Raw genomic sequence first — 16,660 nt, forward strand, 5'->3', positions numbered from 1 at the left:
CAGTTAAGTCTAAATTATTGATTGTATTATTGAGTTCTATAGTTTCTTTGTTCAGATTTTGTTTGGAAGATCTATCTAGTGATAAAAGAGGTGTGTTAAAGTCACCCAAAATTATTGTGTTCTAGTCTATTTGACTCTTAAACTTGAGAAGAGTTTATTTGATGAACATAGATGCTCCATTGTTTGGGGAGTATATATTTATAATTGTTAAGTCTTATTGGTGTATGTTTCCCTTGAGCAGTATGTAGTGTCCTTCTTTATCCTTTTTTATTGACTTTAGCTTGAAGTCTACTTTATTTGATGTGAAGATGGAAACCCTTGCTTGCCTCTGCTGTCTATGTGAATGGTATGATTTTTCCCAACCCTTCACCTTCATTCTGTGGATGTCTTTTCCTATGAGATGAGTCTCTTGGAGGCAGCATATTGTTGGGTCTTTTTTTTTGGGGGGGTGGGGGGATCCAATCTGCTAGTCTATGTCTATTGATTGGTGAGTTTAGGTCATTAACATTCAAGGTTATTAATTGAGACATGATTTGTATTCCCAGCTATTTTTGTTTATTTTTGGTATTTAATGTGTCTTGGTTTCTCCTCTGATGAGATTTTCCTTTAGTTTAATACCTCCTTCTGCTGATTTTCATTATTGTTTTTCATTTCCTCTCTGTGGAATATTTTGCTGAGGATGTTGTATAGTGCAGGCTTCCTGGTTGTAAATTCTTTTAACTTTTCTTTATCATGGAAAGTTTTTATTTCATCATCAAATCTAAAGCTTAGTTTTTCTAGATATAAGAATCTTGGTTGGCATCCATTTTCTTTCAGAGCTTGGTATATGTTGTTGCATGATCTCTTGGCTTTGAGGGTCTGGGTTGAAAAATCTGCTGAAATACAAATTGGCCTCCCCCATATATGTTCTGATTCCTCTTTCTTGCGTCTTTAAGATTCTATCCTTATTCTGTATGCTAGGCATTTTCATTATAATGTGCCTTGGTGTAGATCTGTTGTAATTTTGTACATTTGGTGTCCTGTATTTGGTTTTCCAATTCATTCTTCATGCTTGGGAAATTTTCTGATATTATCTCATTGAAGAGATTGTGCATTCCTTTGGTTTGAAACTCTGTGCCTTCCTCTATCCCAGTAACTCTTAGATTTGGTCTTTTGATTCTGTCCCATAATTCTTGGATGTTCTGTTCATGGTTTCTTACTATCTTCACGTGTGATCAACTTTATTTTCCAGATTGTATACTTTGTCTTCATTATCTGACATTCTGTCTTCCAAGTGATCTAGTCTGTTGGTTATGCTTTCTATTGAGTTTTTTTCTTTGATTTATTGTATCCTATTCATATCAAGGATTTTTGACTATTTTTTTTCAGAGTCTCTAGCTCCCTCTTGAAGTAATCTTTTGCTACCTGTATTTGCTCTCTTATCTCTTTGTTGGAGTGATCATTTTTGCTTGTATTTGCTCATTTAGGTCATTCTTTAATTCACAGATCATTTTAATTATGAACCATCTGAACTCCTTCTCTGACATTTCATCAACTTCACTGTCTGTAGGTTCTGTTATTATTGTATCCTGGTTTGTTTGGGGCACTTTCCTCTCTTGTTTTTTCGTGTTGTCCATGTGTCTTCCTTTCTTGCGGCATGGATCTGAGATAATACAGTTTCTTCCCTATATTCTTGTAATACTTGTGCAGATTGTCAGTACCTCACCTTGATGTTAGGCTTCCAGACTCTGCTGGTGTCCCTCAATGTATGCTACTGCAACTAAAGGTGGTGGCTGCAATAGCCAAGGTAACTCTAGATAATAGTTAAAGTGCCCCAAGATGGAAACAATGTCTTACAGAGATGGGGCTGAAAGGATGGGCCTCATACTCTCTTTGGGATGCCTGCTCTAAGATGCAGCTGCTTCTAGGCCCTGTTTGTTGTTAAAAAGTTAGGGCCTACTGCATGGGGAAGGCTATGGTAGTGACTGCAGTGTCCCAAGATGGAAGTGGGTTAGGCTTAGGTTCCCAGATAGGGAGTGGAGTGAACTCAGATCTATCCTGGACCTGGATCCTGCACAAGTAGTTGTGGACGGATCTGGGCTGGGCCTAGGCTCCCGTGCTGGTCAGAAGAGGCAGTCCTGTGATAGAACCACTTTCAAACTGAAGAATCCTTTGGCAGAATTTAAAGAATTTTCTACAACTTTTTTGGTATATTTATATATCAATTCTTTTAAAAATCTAACCTCTGAATGGGTGTTATTTACAACCTTTAATTTTTCGACTCTTTTCTCATCTTAATCATTTTTTCATCTTAATCATCATAATGACAATTTATTTCAATAGCAATGAGTGACCAGCCTTGGTGCACGTGCCATGCAAGAAAAGAGGTTGAGACAGATAAACAGCCCATAACAAGTCGAGCCCATGCTCCTCTGAGTTCATATCCTCATCTCCTTTTAAAGAGAAAAAATAATGAAAATAACGGCAAAGATCTTCAGGATTAAAAAAATATATATATATTTTTTGCCTAGGCAGACTAGAATTTTTTGAGGCCTGGGTCATAAAGGATATTTTTTTTTCCAAAGCAAAATGATAAGTATTTCATAATCCTGTTTCAGAATTTAGTATTGTCTTTTAAACTTCAAAATTTGTTTAAATTAAAAATTGATATTAGTGTGTCACCTATGAATCTATCCTAGCTAGCTATGTGATTTTTAAGGAACATTAAATTTTAATTAGCTTATAGTTGTGGTATTTGGAATTCCTTTCATCTCTTACACATGATCTCACAGTTCTTCCCTGACATTAATCTTCACAGCATACTTCTAATGGCACTTTTATTGTAAGTATATTTAGAGAGCCGATAAATTGAGCCTCTCAGACTTCCAAAGGTCAAACCATTGATTCAAGCTGCACAGTGAGCTATACAGTGAACCTGATATCTTTTATTCCTGATTCATTTGCTGTAACCACTAAACATATGGTTTTTTTCTTTGCTACCTCGACTCCATCATTTTAAGAGTCTGAATTAAATTCCTGAAGGATTTCAATGTGTTGTGGTCTGTTTGTCTTCTGGCTAGTTCACCTAAAATTTTCCTGTAGCACAATTTACACAGTCATCTATTACCCCGTATATTTATGACTTTCTGATGCTATACCTTAAGAAAAGATATTAAGAGCAAAATAAGTGACTGATTTCCGATTACAGATTAGTTAATGGTTCAAGGAAAGAATCTTACAATAATTCAGTTCTTCTATGGGTTAGAGGTGGGAATTAGATTATATTTATTAAATTTCCTGCTGTCTAAAATCAGCAATTATGTAGATTAGAATTCTGAGAATATGGGACTGCTCTTCTTCTAGTAGCTATAGTCATAGGACGCCTCCTTTTTTCTTAAAGAACACCGTCATTTTCCTTTTACAGAGCATTTTATAAAGTCAGATCACTTTAACCCTGAGTATGGGCCAGGTGTTCTCAGGCTCGCCCTGCTCTCGAAGTGACTTTGCACTCCATTTCACTTGTTTCAATGGAACAAAAGATAGTTCTGTTCTTTAAGTAATAAATTTTAAGTTCTTTAGAAGGGAATAAAAAGTTAATTGAAAGAAGCTTTTTAATACTGGCTGGAAATAAATGAATTATGGTCATATTTTCCTTCAAACCACTTCCCCCTCGGTTCACTTCAGCATATTTCAATGAAACTCAGAACTAGTTATCATTCTAGTAAATGAAAATATTGGGAGAGAGGAGAATAAAAATCAAAGGAATTGGGGTTGGGAAAAAGGAGTATAAGAAGTGAAGCTCCTCACAAGCCATTGCAGGACAAAGAAGCCACTGAGTGGAAGTATTTGAATGAATCACATCATGAAGTTTATTTATTTGCCATTTTAATTTAAAAGCCACTATATTTTTAATAGAAGAGCATACAGAAATATTGACTTATTAGTTCTTAGTAAATTGCATCTGTAATTTGGGAAAGCTTGTGCCCCTAGATTCCCTTACATATGTCCATTGGTTCACGTATTGATTCTTCAGTCATTCATTCAACAGTGATTTATACAAACTTTACAAAGTGCCAGGCACCAACTGAGTACCAAAGTTAAAGCTGTGTCCACTGTCATGGAATTTCCAGGCTAATAAGAATTCCAGGCTAATTCCAGGGGAATAAGAACATTTATTAAACAATATTCTTAAAGTATGTTAAGTTGCAATGCTATTAAATAGTATGCAAGAGGAGCATAGGGCAGTCTGGCCTCTCTGGAAGACAAAGAGAGCTTCCTGGAATAGATGACTTTAAGTGAGAATTAAAATCTGACAAGTGTTGTCAAGGGAAAGAATAACCATGACTATGTTGTAATACACACAAATTACAGAGAACCTTGGTCTTAGAATTCTGTTCTAAAACACCATAGTACTAATCACTATGGGGTTTTAAAATTTATCATGGATAACCAATACTCCAAATTTTGTACCACTGAACTGTTAAATAATATAAGCCACAAAACCAGTTTTTGTATCATTAGATCTAATTTCTAATATCAATTTAGAATTTGAAATTTTTATTAAAAATAAAACTGCATTGAGATAGTTTATTGTGATAATCATAACATAGTAACATCTACCAGGTTTCATTTATTTGACCTCTGGTCACAGTGCCAAGGGGCCAACCATTATCTAACTGTAAAACAGCATGGATGCTAAACATGGTGGTTCTCACCTGTAACCCCAGCAATTTAGGAGGCTGATGTAGGATGTTCATAAGTTGAGACCAGCTTGGCAAATTAGCAAAATCCTGTCTCTAAATAAAAAATAAAAAGGACTAGCATGTAGTCCAGTGGTAAAACTACTCTGGGTTCGATCCCCAGTGCCCCAAACAAAACAAACAAAACAACACAGCATTGTTGAGGTTAATTTATAAGAAATTAAATTTTTTTTCAGGATTATCTTCTGTTCTTTGCCTAGTGCAGAGAACAGAAGTTGTATAAAATAATTACTAGCGGGACACAGTTACACACCTGTAATCCCAGAGGATCAGGAGCCTAGAGCAGAAGGATGACAAGTTCAAAGCCAGCCTAAGCAACTTAGGGAGACCTAAATAAAAAATAAAAAGGATTGCAGGGGCAGCAGGGGGAGGTATGTGGCTTAGTGGTTAAGCACCCCTGGGGGTTCAATCCCTTGTACCAAAAAATAAAATAATTACTAAAATTCACTCAGCACTTACTAGCTGCCAGATTCTATTTTAAGGGTTCTGTGCATACTAAGTCACACAGTTCATAGCAATCCTATGGAGTAAATGCTGTGATTATTTCCATTTTATTAATGAGAAAATAGAGGTACAAAAGCACAAATTTTCTCCCCAGAGTCACCCAGGTGTTATGACTAAATAGCCTTCAAAGCCAGAAATTCTGCTTGTAATGCATAATAGTAAAGAATGTAGATTTTTAAAATCACATTGATTGGTACAACTATATTTTTTTTATTTTACATTATTGACACAACTATTATGTTACATAATTGATATATTATGTTATTTTATAGTTTTAGACATTTGTGATTCTTAAATATTGGTAGTTTTTAACAAAGCATGATGAAAGTCTGGTTATTAGGTTTAATGTGAATGTGAAAATCTGAGCACTGCATACCCAATGCCTGACTAGCAATGCTCCTAGGTATTTGTATGACCTTGGACAAATTGCCTTCTCTAAACCTTAGTTTCCTCATTTGTCAAATAGAGATTATAATATTTACCTCAGAGTTTAATCAGAAAAAATAATGGAAGTAAGTATAATTGTAAATATAATAAATATAATTTTCTATTAAAAGATGAGAACTTTCCTCTCTGCATTAGAGGCCTTAATACCTCCATGACACAAATCTCCTGGGTACCCAAGTGAGTATTAGTAAAGTATTATCTCATTCTACTCTCCACTGACCTTTAGAATTTTTCCAGTTGAACAAAGCCAGTTAAAACTTCCATTATAAATTAAGCACATTCTCTTTGTAAAAGAAAAAACATATATCATTCAAACTATTCATGGCAGGGATGAGGGGGCAGGTAGGGAGTTCATCAGTGGGATCCATGTGTACCACTACCTGGCCATCAAACGTTACAAGTGTGCTCAAAACAAATAGTTCCTGTTATTTATGTAAATTTCATCCAGATAAACTCAATTGGTGTATCTTCTGAGACCCCTAAATTCTTAGCTATCTCCCTGCATTTCATTTCCATTCTTCGACTTATCTGTCTATATTAGCAATATAGAAAATTAATATTAAGTATTAGCCAGAAGACCTCTTTATTAAATAGCTTATACTTCTTTACTAAATAGCTTTAATATATAGCTTATATTATTGATACAACAATGTTTTCTTATTTTACATTTTTAGACATTTGTAATTCTTAAACATGGATTTTTTTAAAGAGCATAATGAAGATTTGGTTACTAAATTTAATTTAGATATTACTTTGATCAATTTAAGACCCATTTCAGCAAATTACCTGATATAGCATATTTGCATTAAGTTTCTGATTGATCTGTCTGTCTACTTTTCTACTCATTAATATCGTATTACCAATGTGGACAGAGATTCTAATTTGGGGAAGGGAGTTTGCTGATTAGATAAACAAGACCAAACTTCCCTACAGGAATCAACTCTGTCTGTCTTTTCTTTCACCATGTTACAAAGCCTCCTTCACCTCCAGGAAAGGAAAAACAGAGAATCGGGCATTGGGTGGGCAAGTTGGAGCTAAAAACTGCTGGCTGCTCCTCACAGAGAGAAGTTGAATTGCCAGGATGGTCTGAGAGGGAGGATGGGGGAGAAAGGAGAAGCCAGGGACATGAAGACAAACTGTGTGCTCTGTGATGTGATGTCATCCCAAGAGCGCCACATAGTCAGTCTTGAATTCACAAGAAGCTGGGGCAGGATGAGCCCTTTGAGGCAATGGGTAAAGAACTGACTGACCCACCTGAATCCGTCTGGGGCAAACCAGAGTTGACTCAGTTCATGAAGACAAGAACGTGAGCAATGGGGCTGGGAAAGCAGGTCTCTGGCATCTGAGGCCTGTGAAAGTGGATCTGAAGCCAAATTTATTCAGATTTCTGAGGAATAAGGAACCACTCTTCCCTTCGCAGAGTCTGCAGGGCTTAGATAACATCTTTAATCCAACAACAACAAATAATGTTAACTGTTATTATACATCTTACTCCATTAGGGCTAACATTGAATCAGAGCCCTGCATACTTTACAGAAGACACATGGAGCCCATAGAAGTGCAAACCATTGGCCCTGCACCACTGGAAGAAGAAATGTTGGGATGCTTCCTAGAGCTACTTTGCTATTTCATGCTAAAATTAAGCAGAAAGGAAACATGATGAAATTGAATGAGTTTTTTTAGACAGAAAGCTGCTCAAAAGAATGAGACAACCTGGGTTCTAATGTCATCCCTATCTCTTTGCTGCTTTTGTTCCTGGGAGACTTACTTGCCCTGTCTGAATGTGTTTGTCTATTAAAAGTCATTGAACCTGATCCCCTTCTACTAAACTATTTCATTGTATTCTAAGTGCTTTGTCTTAGGGAAAAGCAGATGTTAGAGTGAGTTCATGAGGTAAGTGGTAATGCTTGGGGACTTTAGGTGACATGATAAAGCGTCAGCTACTGCTTGACCTTCATCTCAGGGAAGAAGCAGAGGGAATGAGGGATAAAGCCACGTCTATATAAATGTTGTTAGGCCAAATGAATGGAGTCTTTTGAGGGGGATATACTGGGGACTTAGCCCGGGGACACTCCACCACTGAGCTATATTTCTAGCCCTTTTTGTTTGTGTATTTCTTTTAGGTACCGGGAATTGAACTCAGGGGCACTCGACCACTGAACCACATCCCCAGCCCTATTTTGTATTTTATTTAGAGACAGGGACTCAGTGAGTTGCCTCGCGCCTTGCTTTTACTGGGGCTGGCTTTGAACTTTCGATCCTCCTGCCTCAACCTCCCAAGCTGCTGGGATTACAGGCATGTGTCACCGTGCCCTGCTTTTTGTTTTGTTTTGTTTTTCTACTTTGAGATAGGGCATCACTATTTTGAGATAGGTATATGCTTAGGTGTTGGTGTCTTTAATCCTCTAAGGTAACCACTCTTCCCCTCACAGAGTCTGCAGGGCTTAGGGTCTTTCTTAGAAGCTACTGAAGTTCTCATTCCTGGCTGTCCTTCACACATGACCCCACCCCTGCTTCTCCCCTCCTGTCACTCTTACCTTCTGTTTTCAGTCCTCACATCACAGGTTGACCTGGACTTGGAGGGGGCAACTGCTGGTTAACATCTCTCCCACCTTTTCCTGGGTCCCCTCTCTGCCCACCAAAGACAGCTTTGCTGGAGCTGAGACCAAAAGCCATCTCTGGCCATGAGATTTATTTTCCAGTCTCCTAGTAGGGCAGCCTGGCCATCTTAGTGTCTCAACCAGCCTACATTGCGCTCACATCCTCGAATGTACTTAACTCATTTGTGTAGAAATTAGTGTGAAAATGTAGAGAAGAATTATAATCAAGGATGAACAGTGCACAAATAAAATTTCAATGATTACTTATGCATGCATGTGCGCGTGCGCACTCACACACATACACACACACACAAAACACGATGAATAGTGCACTTGGCCAGCCCACACAGACTTAATAAAGGATAGTGGAGCTGCTACACAGGGTCATTAGTGTAAACTGAATCTCCCTTCCATCAAAGTTCTTAAGCTGAGGTGCATGTATCCTTGGGAGTTTACAGAAGTGTGCAGGGGTACAAAATCACAGAGGATCTAGGGCAGTAATAACACTTAGAATTTGGGCATAGGATTCTTATTTTATATTTTTTTTTTGTCTGCTACATTTATGTAGAGTTTGAGGTTAAGTATTTTGACCACTTTATACCTCCTATCTTCACCCAAGTTCATGTTTGCACCCATCTGACATTAGAGAACTAGAATAGAAAACTAAACTAAACTAAAATATATATATATATATATATATATATATATATATATATATATATAGTGTGTGTGTGTGTATAGTTATAAGAAGAGAGAGAGAATGTGGATAAATATGAAAGGAGAGCTGGATACCATTTTCCTGACTCTGCCCTGAAAAATATTTCTGGATGTTGCTGGTTGGTGCCTCATTGCATTCAAAGAACAATCCTGTACTGGTTGTTATTTATCTAATTGTTTCCAAAGGCTCTGAGGCTCTGAAACCTATAAAGCATGTCTCTTCCTCTCCGATGGCTGCTGCAGAAGAAGAATGGCTGTAGGCTAGTCTTGCTCACTGGTGAAGCCAGGGAGACCCTTCTGTGTGCTGAGTCACTGTCAGGAAGAAAGGCCCAGTGCACCCAGAGTTTCAGGGAGGTATCAGTGACCAACACTGGATATTTTTAGTCTTTATTTTATTCTACATACTCACCCCCGATCACCAGCTCCAGGGGCAGAGCAACCTAACCTCTGATGCCACATTGTATTCTGTGTCACCCTTTCCATCTAGTGCCAAGCCCGTGGTACATGAAGTTATTTTCATCTTCTGTTTGGATGATTTTTTTCTGAAAATGCACTGCTGAAAAGAAATCATTCTATTTTTAAATTACATTATGTTAAAAATGTAAAGCTCAATTCATTTTAAATTCCCAATGACAGAATGGAAAGCTATTGTGATTGAAGTGATGGTGAGTGATATTACTGCTGAATGACTTGTTTCCCTTTAGCACTCAGTCTGTGTGAGAAAACCACATTCCTTTCTGTCATTAAGTTCTCTTTCAAGTTGACCTTGAGTAGTAGTACCTGAAATAATTGCAAAAGCCTTAAGCGATGTTTTATGTTTTGTTAGAGTTCCAAAGAGTATTTGGTGTACATATATGTATATAAAATAAAAACAGCCAACTATCTTTCTTAAAAGTCACTCCAACTTACTTTCAGCTTAAATTTGGAAAAGGTCATTTTGGAGTAATGTACTGGGAGTGGCCTTAAAATTTAAACTATGCTAGAGAAAACCCCATCAATCTACCTGTCGTTAAGATGTTACCTGCTTTGTTACCATCGATTAAACGTCCTCAGTGTTTATAAAAATGTGGAAGGCATTCAGAAGTAGATGGATAGGTTGTCCAACAAACATGAGACTAGCTATACACACACAAACACACACACACAGCCTAGTTCCTGTTTTTGTATCTTTCTGATATGTGTATGTTTCTGTTATATGTACATGTTTTACTATTATATAATAGTATAATATCATTAGAACTTTATTTGAAGGGGACTCATGATAATTTTGTCTTCATATATTGGAACAAATTAATACACTACAGGACATAGTTCATTCCTCATTAAGACTATGCTTTGATTTCTATCTATTATGCCTCTTCATGAGCTGGAAGAAAACTTTGCTCAAAAAAAGAAAAACAACACAAAACAAAACAAGAACAAAATAACCACAAACTCAATTAGATGTCTCCTTCAGTTATTATGTTTATATCTTTTTTTCTCACTCAAAAATAAGCTTTGAGTATAGGCACCTGTCATGTCTCATCTTTTATAGTCCATGAAACTCTCAGACCACAGTAGAACATACAGTGGATTTTCTCTAGCTCTTAGATAAATGAATTCATGCCTTTCAGGATCGCATAGTTTAGCTTTAGTCCTCAGAGTTGAACAGCACTTCAGCTCGAACATTCCTTTTACACTTCCTAGGAGACATAGAATGCTCTAAGACCCCCTCATATGACTTGGGGTGTATTTTTCTTGATACTCTTTATTAAAGGTAAAATGCTATGAGTCATATTTTCTTCTTATCATCTCCCTTTGATTCATTCAAGTAACAGTTTTATTCAGTATCCAGATTTAAAGTCCTATGAATCTATTTATAGTATAAACTCATGAGAAAATATTTAACTTGAAAGTGAAAAAGAAGTGTCAAATTGAACAGCAGTGTGCTCTTATTTAGGCTTATTAAGCAGCCACAAAGAGAATTAAAATTGTGATATCCAATGTTGATGAAGCTATGAAAAACTAATGCAGAATGGATGCCTATCAAAGCAAATAAAACTCAGAATGCTCTTAGAAAGCAATTTAGAAACATGCAGTTAGGGCCATAATGTTTCTAGTGACTAAAACATAAATCCAGGGCATTTATCATAATTAAAAATATGACAGAAAAATATGAGCATGTTTACAAAGGTATTTACTTTAGTTTGACAATAAAAATTTGGATAGAATATTCAACCTGAGTATTCAACAATGTGGGACCAATTAAACAAATGATCACACTTGGCTTTGATAGAGGATAATCAACCTGTTCACAAGACAATAATGAATATCATGTGAAAACACATGTGTGATGAACAAAAATCATAACATTAAACTATGTAATATACTTTCAGTTGGTTGGAAATATGTAAGTTTAAAAAAAAGACTACGGAAACAGGACAAAATGAAAATAGTCATAAAGGTGATGAGATTATTGGTGCAATTTTTTATTTCATCTTAGGTTAAAGGTTATTTTAGAAATATGTAAAATCAAAGAGAAAAGGGGATCAAATTTTAGTCCCTTGATGTTCATATATTAAGGAGAATGTTAGGCAGATACCTAAGCAACATTTCTCTTCCTTGCTTGAAATCTCAGCATGAATTTTGTCTGGTTCCAAGGGGCTTAACCCTTTTTTTTTTTTTAAGTAACTCTGGCTACCATAGTTGTTCTTTGAAAGTCTAAACAACGTTTTCATTGTTCCCTGGCAGCATCTCTTATTTGCATTAAACCATGAGTTATGATATTAGTGCATCCTGTTGTGGATTCTTTGAAGAAAGCAGACTCAATAGCTCTTTTTCTAGTTCCACAGTAAATGATAGTCCTCTTTCAGAGTGTATTCTGTTTCCAAGTTCTTATCCTTTTGTTACATACAAATGGCATATCAAAATTTTCCCATAATGGCCATCATTATTCTAAGTCAACAATTTTGTCCTTTTACCAAGGAAAGTGCAAGAGTTGCCATCACAGTGTGATTTTAGACAGGAAGTCGAATTTCTTCCAGAAGGTTAAGACCTCAGCAATTATAATAATCCAGCACAATAGTAAGATATTTTCCACTCTTCTAGAAAGAGACCACAAGCTTCACATGGCTTAGATTAATCTGGTAGGAATGCCTGAATTATCTTTAGGTAAATTATATTTAATTTAGGTTTCTGTACATTCTGGAAAGTCATTTGTAAATGGGACATATAAACCAAATACAATGAAGATAGAAATATTCATTATCCTTTCTCTCTCAGTTTCTAGATACATTCATTCATCAGTGTTAAAAGCCCCACCTTATAAGCCAGATCATGAGTTCAAATCCTGATTATATTTATGTAAATCTGGACAAATTACTTTTTTATTCCTTAGTTTCTTCACGTATAAAATAGACAACAATAGTACTACATAGAAGCTTCTGAGAACTAATTGAATTAATGAATGTAAAGATCTTGGCACATTAAAAAATGTTACTTTATTATTAATGTACATATTTTTGAGGCTGAGAACACAAATATAAAAATCACCCAATTCCTGCCCTTTAGATGACTTATAAAGTGTTCTTTAAAATCACTTAACTCTGTAACTTAAACCTAAAACTGCTCTAAAAATCAATCTGTTAAAAAAAATTCAACTAAAAAACAACTTTATCGCCCTCAGTGGAAGGAAGTTGTCCACTAGTTGGAGCACACAGGAAAGGGCTTTGCAGGTGTTTTAAAATGAGATTCTCATGGATCTAAGTTGGAACCAACTAGCAGCAGAAATGCACAAGGTCGGTGGGTTTCTTTTGATTCTGGGTACTTTATGGGACTCTCTTTTCTCTTCTTTGGAAAATCATTGCTGGTTGCAAATCCAGAAAGACTAGTAGACATCATCACCTTTCTTAGATGGATAATTTTTCTAGATTAATAGCCATCATCTCCCTCCCACCCCACCCCCCGCCAAAAGTCTCCCTTTCAGTATGAGAATGAGAGCCCTTAAGTCCAAATATGTTATTCGAATTATTTTTACAATTATATTGGAAAAAGAAATCAAAGCCATTTTTACTTTTAACTTTTGTATCAAATGTGTCTAAATACATTAAGTGGGTATTCAAAGATGTGTCTTTTTCAAGATTTAGATTTACAAATGTTCATTTGATTACATCTAATATGAAAATATTATGATTTAATCTTTATTTTTCTGAGTTAATCTCTTAAAAATTCTCCATCTTAAGTGTCTTATATTTTCAAGGATCTTTTATTCATTCAACCAGTACTTATATGATATATAGGCTGTACCTAGTACCATGCTAGATATTAACTCCATGGGTCAGTCCCTTCATCTTTCTTACTGATAAAAATAATAAATTAATTAATCCTGTCATATACCTTGCTCTCTATCACATAGAATTTTGGATTGTATAAGCTAACTTGTGATTACAGTAATAGTCATTTTTCTCTTTTTCTACAGCACTATTGAATGGTTATCTCCTCTAGCTACCTGATGTGCTGATTTTGTCTGTTTTACTTAGTGATGATATCTGTTTTTCATTTTGAGGGTGAGCCTGGGTTGCCTGGAACAGTAGGACAGAATGGAATCCCAGGGCCAAAGGTTAGTACAAATAAAGCCAAAAAGAATCATTCAACTCATGGATTTCCATCAGATTGTAGCTATCACAATTTTTTTTATATCCTTCTGATGGCACTTGGGTGGAATTTTTTTGTCAATAGTATAATATGCTACAGTATAGAACTTTGTGACTAATGAATAAATTATATTTGTGATTTTTATTACTGTTAAGTTAAAAAGGCAGAAAAACAAATAGGATATGATTGTCTAAAATCTTAATTCTGGGATAATTAACATAAGAAAACCCCTATTTCAATATGACTATTGTCATTTTACCATTTCATGAGCATATAAAAACATAAGTCCCCTACATACTGCCTAACATATACATATTTACAAACCTTCCTAAAGATGATGTTCACCATGCCTCTGTGGCTTTTCCTCAAGATCTGGCCACCTTCAGCCTCTCCTCAACACAACCAGTTAATCAGATGAAGAGCAGAATTAAGATGTGGCATGTTTAAAATTTAAAAATGAATGTAGCTCTGAATTACTAAATAGGGAAAAAATGTAATGAAGATCTTTTTTTTTTGGATCACATGTTTTCTTTGTTTCTTAAAGAACAAATGAATCTGTTAAATATAAAAAGATTGGTGACAATTTAGTTTAAACCAAACAGGCAGACAAATCCCAAATCCTTTGATGAGTGAACATCCCTTGAAGTACAAAACGAATGCCTAATCCCGTCAGCTGTGCTGGTGCGTATCCCTACCCACAGATGCCTGTCAGCTGATTTTACAGATCACATTGCTATTGACAGGCGCCTCAGACAGATCTAAAATTTATAGACCTGTCCTTTGTCCTGCAGGGGAGGAAAGAAAATGTGCCTTCTGGGACTATAGTCGTTTTCCTGTCTTCTTCCCTCTCTTGCTCCATGTTAAAAAGCCAAATGATGGGAGTTAATGCTTAATGCATATTCACAGTGCTATTCTTGTGTTGCTTAGCGACCCGACATCAGGACGGATGTTTAGAAGTGAAGGTGGCCAGAGGTTCAGAGAGCCAAAGGGTCAGGTTGAGTTCCGGAGAATGAAAAGGGTCTTGCCTTCAAACTGACTTCTAGAGTACGTTATATTTTCATTTAAAAAAAAAAAAAACACCTCACAATAATTGCCTTATACCATTTTTTAAAAAGCAGTCTCATCTCATGGCAACCCTCAATCTTTTCAGCTGGAAATATTATCATAATGTGTGTGATGGACTTTAGAACTTTCCCATCCTGTCTCCTGTCCTTTCCTGGGTAAAGTGAAAATGAAATTCTTTTCAGAGCATTGTAGTTTTCATGTCTTTGGGGTCATCATTTCAGTTACGGGTGTCTCTTCAAAACTCACTGAAATTCTGCCCCTTTCTAATGTCTTCCTTGAAAGAATTCGTACCTCCTAAAATATACCTCAACTGGAACACGCTAGTTATCAACAGTTAGAGGGAGTATGTGACATTGTGAAGGGGTCTGAGTTCAGCATCTCAGGTTTATGATCCTGTTAGGAAAAGACCACACTGGAACTCCAGTCCCAGGAAATAATCCTCACACCTGGAGATGCTTTGTGTGAAGGGTTTTGTGGAAGGACATGCTAGAGTTTGGACAGAATAAAAAGCAGCAGATTAAGAAGTCTCTCCAGATACTGAACTGTCACCCTCTTCTGCTCCTCAGTGGCCCAGCCTGTGCCTGGATCATCTTGAAACACTGCACATGTCTTTATTCCTGTAAAAGCCAAGAATTAAGAGTACATATGGTATTGATATACATACCCAGTTCTGCAGGAAACTCATCATACCTTTTTTTTTTCCTATAGAAACTATATATAACAAAAAAGAAAGTGCCATACATAATTCACCTAATGTGTTCGATATCTGGTTTGTTCAATGTTACTTAATTAGGTGTTTTGTCACTTAACGTTACCCAATCTTTGTTCTTTTGCTCAGGGAGATCCTGGAGAACAAGGAGAAAAGGTATGATTATACCTGTGTTTATCTTTTTTCCTCCCAAGAAGTACCCAGCTGAACTGGATGAATGGATGGAGGGATGATGGATGGATGGACATACAGACAGATATGATAGCCGGGGGTGGGGGACAGTTAATAACTATATTCATTTGTCTGTTTTTAAACTGTTAATTAGGGAAAGAAGAAAATAGTGTAATTCTTGTGTACAGCAAAAATTTGAGTAAAATATTTAAATAAATGGAGAAAAGGGAAGCAAATTGAAACTCCTATGACAGACTTTAAATGGCTTTCATAACTCCCTAGGCCTATAAAATCACTCTTATGCTCACTTGCTAATGCCAGGCCAGTACTCTTCTAAGCATCTACATCTCTCTCTACGGCTTCTTGGGTCATGAGGTTAAAGGGATACAAAGGTTTACCTGCAACAATTATCTGAAAGTTGTCCCACAAAGAATTCTTATAAAACCAGAAAGAGAAACAAAAGGAGAAGCAGGATGCTGCATGTTCAATTTCTGTTAGCCTCCTTTCCTTACTACCTTTGGGCCCACCCTGATGACTTAGACTCTCAGTGAATATGGTGGTGCTTATTTTCCTGGTTGTCATGCTATTTAATAGTGCTTGAGAATGTGCTGAGTGGGAAACAACCAACACTTTACATTATACTCTTCCTAAGTGTTAGGATATTTCTGATAAGTTAGTATTGTAACCCCTAAGCTCAAAAGAAATTCATCTAAAGATAAAAAATACACACACACACACACATCTTTAATGCAACTGTATGTTTAAGCATTGTAAAGAAAAAAGGGAAAACATATTTAAATTGAAGAACAACAAAATAGAGGTGTGTAAAAGCAATTTCACGAAGGGACAGCTCAGTCACACTCTTATCTTAACAACCACTCAAACATACTGAGGTTTGATTTTTAATAAAAGGATTTTCTACAATTTTTTTAAAAGCATACAAATAAACTGCCTGTCAAAGCCCCCTCATAGTAGATTACATTTATTTGGCATCAAACAGTTCATGGTAATTAACTTGAAATTAATTAGTCATCAGGTGATTGTTTTGTGTTGAAATTCAGGAGGGAGAGGGAATA

At 36.1% G+C, this 16,660-nt stretch overlaps 1 protein-coding gene across 2 annotated transcripts in view; it reads left to right on the forward strand.

The window, feature by feature from the left end:
* Positions 1-16,660, forward strand: part of COL25A1 (collagen type XXV alpha 1 chain) — a 453,131-nt gene that overhangs the window by 355,505 nt on the left and 80,966 nt on the right. For both annotated transcript variants that reach the window (XM_081304125.1, XM_081304126.1), the window contains exons 12-13: positions 13,551-13,604; positions 15,543-15,569. In XM_081304125.1, coding sequence (XP_081160251.1) covers positions 13,551-13,604; positions 15,543-15,569 — 81 coding nt within the window. The remainder of the gene's footprint in view (positions 1-13,550; positions 13,605-15,542; positions 15,570-16,660) is intronic.

This window comes from Spermophilus citellus (genome assembly GCF_964194105.1).
Source record: "Spermophilus citellus genome assembly, chromosome: 8".
Taxonomy (NCBI): Eukaryota; Metazoa; Chordata; class Mammalia; order Rodentia; family Sciuridae; genus Spermophilus; species Spermophilus citellus.